Below are 2032 nucleotides of genomic sequence, written 5' to 3'. Positions count from 1 at the left end.
TGGGAGGACGACCCGCTAGGCAGACCCGGAGAGTCTCACTCAGGAAGAGATGGATCAAGGACACCCGCCTCTTTCCAGCTAGCTTGATGCTGCTTGAGAACAGAAAGGGGCCCCCCAATCCGGGCTCCCTGCAGAGCTTCTGGCATGAATCAGTGTCTCAAGCAGGTAGCCAAGCGCTCCTTACAAACATGTAAGACTTCTCTCCCCGAGAAGCTTACTAGATGGGGAGACACAAGGAGGCCGGTTAGATTACCGTAGGGGGCCTGGTGGTTAAGGGCGCTGGCCAACCACGGTTTAAGTCGTGGACCTGGTGACTTGCTTTCTCGCTTTCCCTCTCTCTGTGTCTCTCTCTGGTCAAATTAAACTAAATGAATGAATAATAATTTTAAAAAGATTACCATGGAATTCATCATCTATCAAATTGAAGAGAACAGGAAGTACCTTTTTTTTTTCTTTTTAATTTGCTAGAGAGCACGTGTGCTCTCCAGAGAGCAAAGGGGTGGGTGGGGGGTGTAAGAAAGCACTTCCGTGGAGGTGGCCACGCCACGATCCCTTCTCTTCCATTTCTCCTTTCAGGATTTGGGGTACACATATACACTTGTTTGATGTTTTTCAAGCCGTTGGGTCTGGGACTAGAACCATGTGGGATCCAGCTGCCTTAAACACACCGCTTGCTGGCCCAGAAAGTGCCTAATTTTCCAAAGAATCCCTAGTGGATGATGTTGATGACGACTCCTGAACTTCTGGTGGCTGCTAAGGACAGGCCCACCTCTCCACGCAGCTCCGACACCACAGCGGCTCTGCCACGGGCCCTTTACCATGAGGAAGCGGGCTTAGGTTGCTTGGCCCGCACCAGTCCCCACAGTGTGTAAGCGGCAGGCTTGTTTTTTGTTTTTGTTTGTTTGTTTGTTTTGCACGGGGCACGTGCACTCTCTGGAGAGAGACAGAAAGAGGGGAAATGAGACTTCACTCCCCGGGGCGATGGCCATGCTGCAGTCCCTTCTCCTCCGTGCCCTCGGGGCATGCATGCACAGGTGCCTTACGATTTCCAAGCCACCAGGTCTGGGACTCAAACCGCTGTCAGCCATGTGGGATTCCAATACCTTAACCACTCCACTACTGCTGGCCCCACCCCAAGCCCCTAGTGCACTGAAAGCATACCCGCAAGCTGAAAGCCCTGGTCCAGGCAGAGCATCCGAGGTCAGCTGGTCCTAAAGTGCATCATGAGGGCAGAGAAGGGAGCGTGGGCCCAGGTGGCCACGGAGGGCTTCGTGGCAGTTTGATGTGGCCTGAGGAGTAGGCAGAGTTCCGACAGGAAGGCTGCAAGGGTGGTAGCTAAGCGTTGGAGTGACACCTGAGCTCAGGGCAGAGCGCCAGCTTGACAGAGCAGGTGGCATGCCGGGAATTCTGCCACCCAGTGAAGGTCTCAGGTCTATCTGGAGTTGAGGCCAGCCCCAGGCGTGCCAAGGAGGTGTTGATGCCTCTGTGGCATGGGGTGATGAGGGTGTGGGGACAGAGGAGCTGGCCCTAAAGCTGGAGGGTTAGGGGACCTGCCTCCCCCCGCTGAGTGCCCTGGGGCACGAGAGCCCCTCCCCACTCAGCACCCTTGTCTCCCCAGCTGTGGATGATGCCCGCCTTCGGCATACACCCGGAGTTCGAGAACGGGCTGGAAAAGGATTTCTACGGCTACCGGACGTGGTTCACCATCGTCAACTTCGGCCTGCCTCTGGGGGTCTTCTACCGCATGCACTCCGTGGGGGGGCTGGTAGAGGTCTACCTGGGGGCCTGAGGCTGCCCGCGGAGCCCTGGAGTGCCAGGTGAGAAGGCAGCAGACAGTCTCTGAGCAGATGCCTCATTCCCATCCCAAAAGGCTCCCCCCCCCGCCCCCCCCCCCCCAGGGCCTCCCTGACAGGGGGCGGCACTGGCTGTAGCCCAAGGCTACGGACAGGGGCCTGCACTGAGCTCCTGGTGCCCACACCCAGGCCTGTGCACGTCTGCCCTCTGCCTGACCCCACAACCAGCACTGCAGGGA

The 2032-nt window shown here is 57.4% G+C and overlaps 1 protein-coding gene across 1 annotated transcript in view; it reads left to right on the top strand.

The window, feature by feature from the left end:
• The window catches only part of OTOP3 (otopetrin 3), a 12914-nt gene extending 11059 nt beyond the window's left edge, over positions 1 to 1855 (top strand). The window contains exon 7 of the mRNA XM_027770815.1: positions 1619 to 1855. Coding sequence (XP_027626616.1) covers positions 1619 to 1789 — 171 coding nt within the window. The 3' untranslated portion in view covers positions 1790 to 1855. The remainder of the gene's footprint in view (positions 1 to 1618) is intronic.
• The last annotated feature ends 177 nt before the right edge of the window (positions 1856 to 2032 follow it).

The sequence above is a fragment of the Tupaia chinensis genome, unplaced genomic scaffold (assembly GCF_000334495.1).
Source record: "Tupaia chinensis unplaced genomic scaffold, TupChi_1.0 Scaffold000159_1, whole genome shotgun sequence".
Taxonomy (NCBI): domain Eukaryota; kingdom Metazoa; phylum Chordata; class Mammalia; order Scandentia; family Tupaiidae; genus Tupaia; species Tupaia belangeri.
The sequence above is the reverse complement of the archived record's forward strand: the minus strand, read 5'-3'. Positions and strand labels throughout refer to the sequence as shown.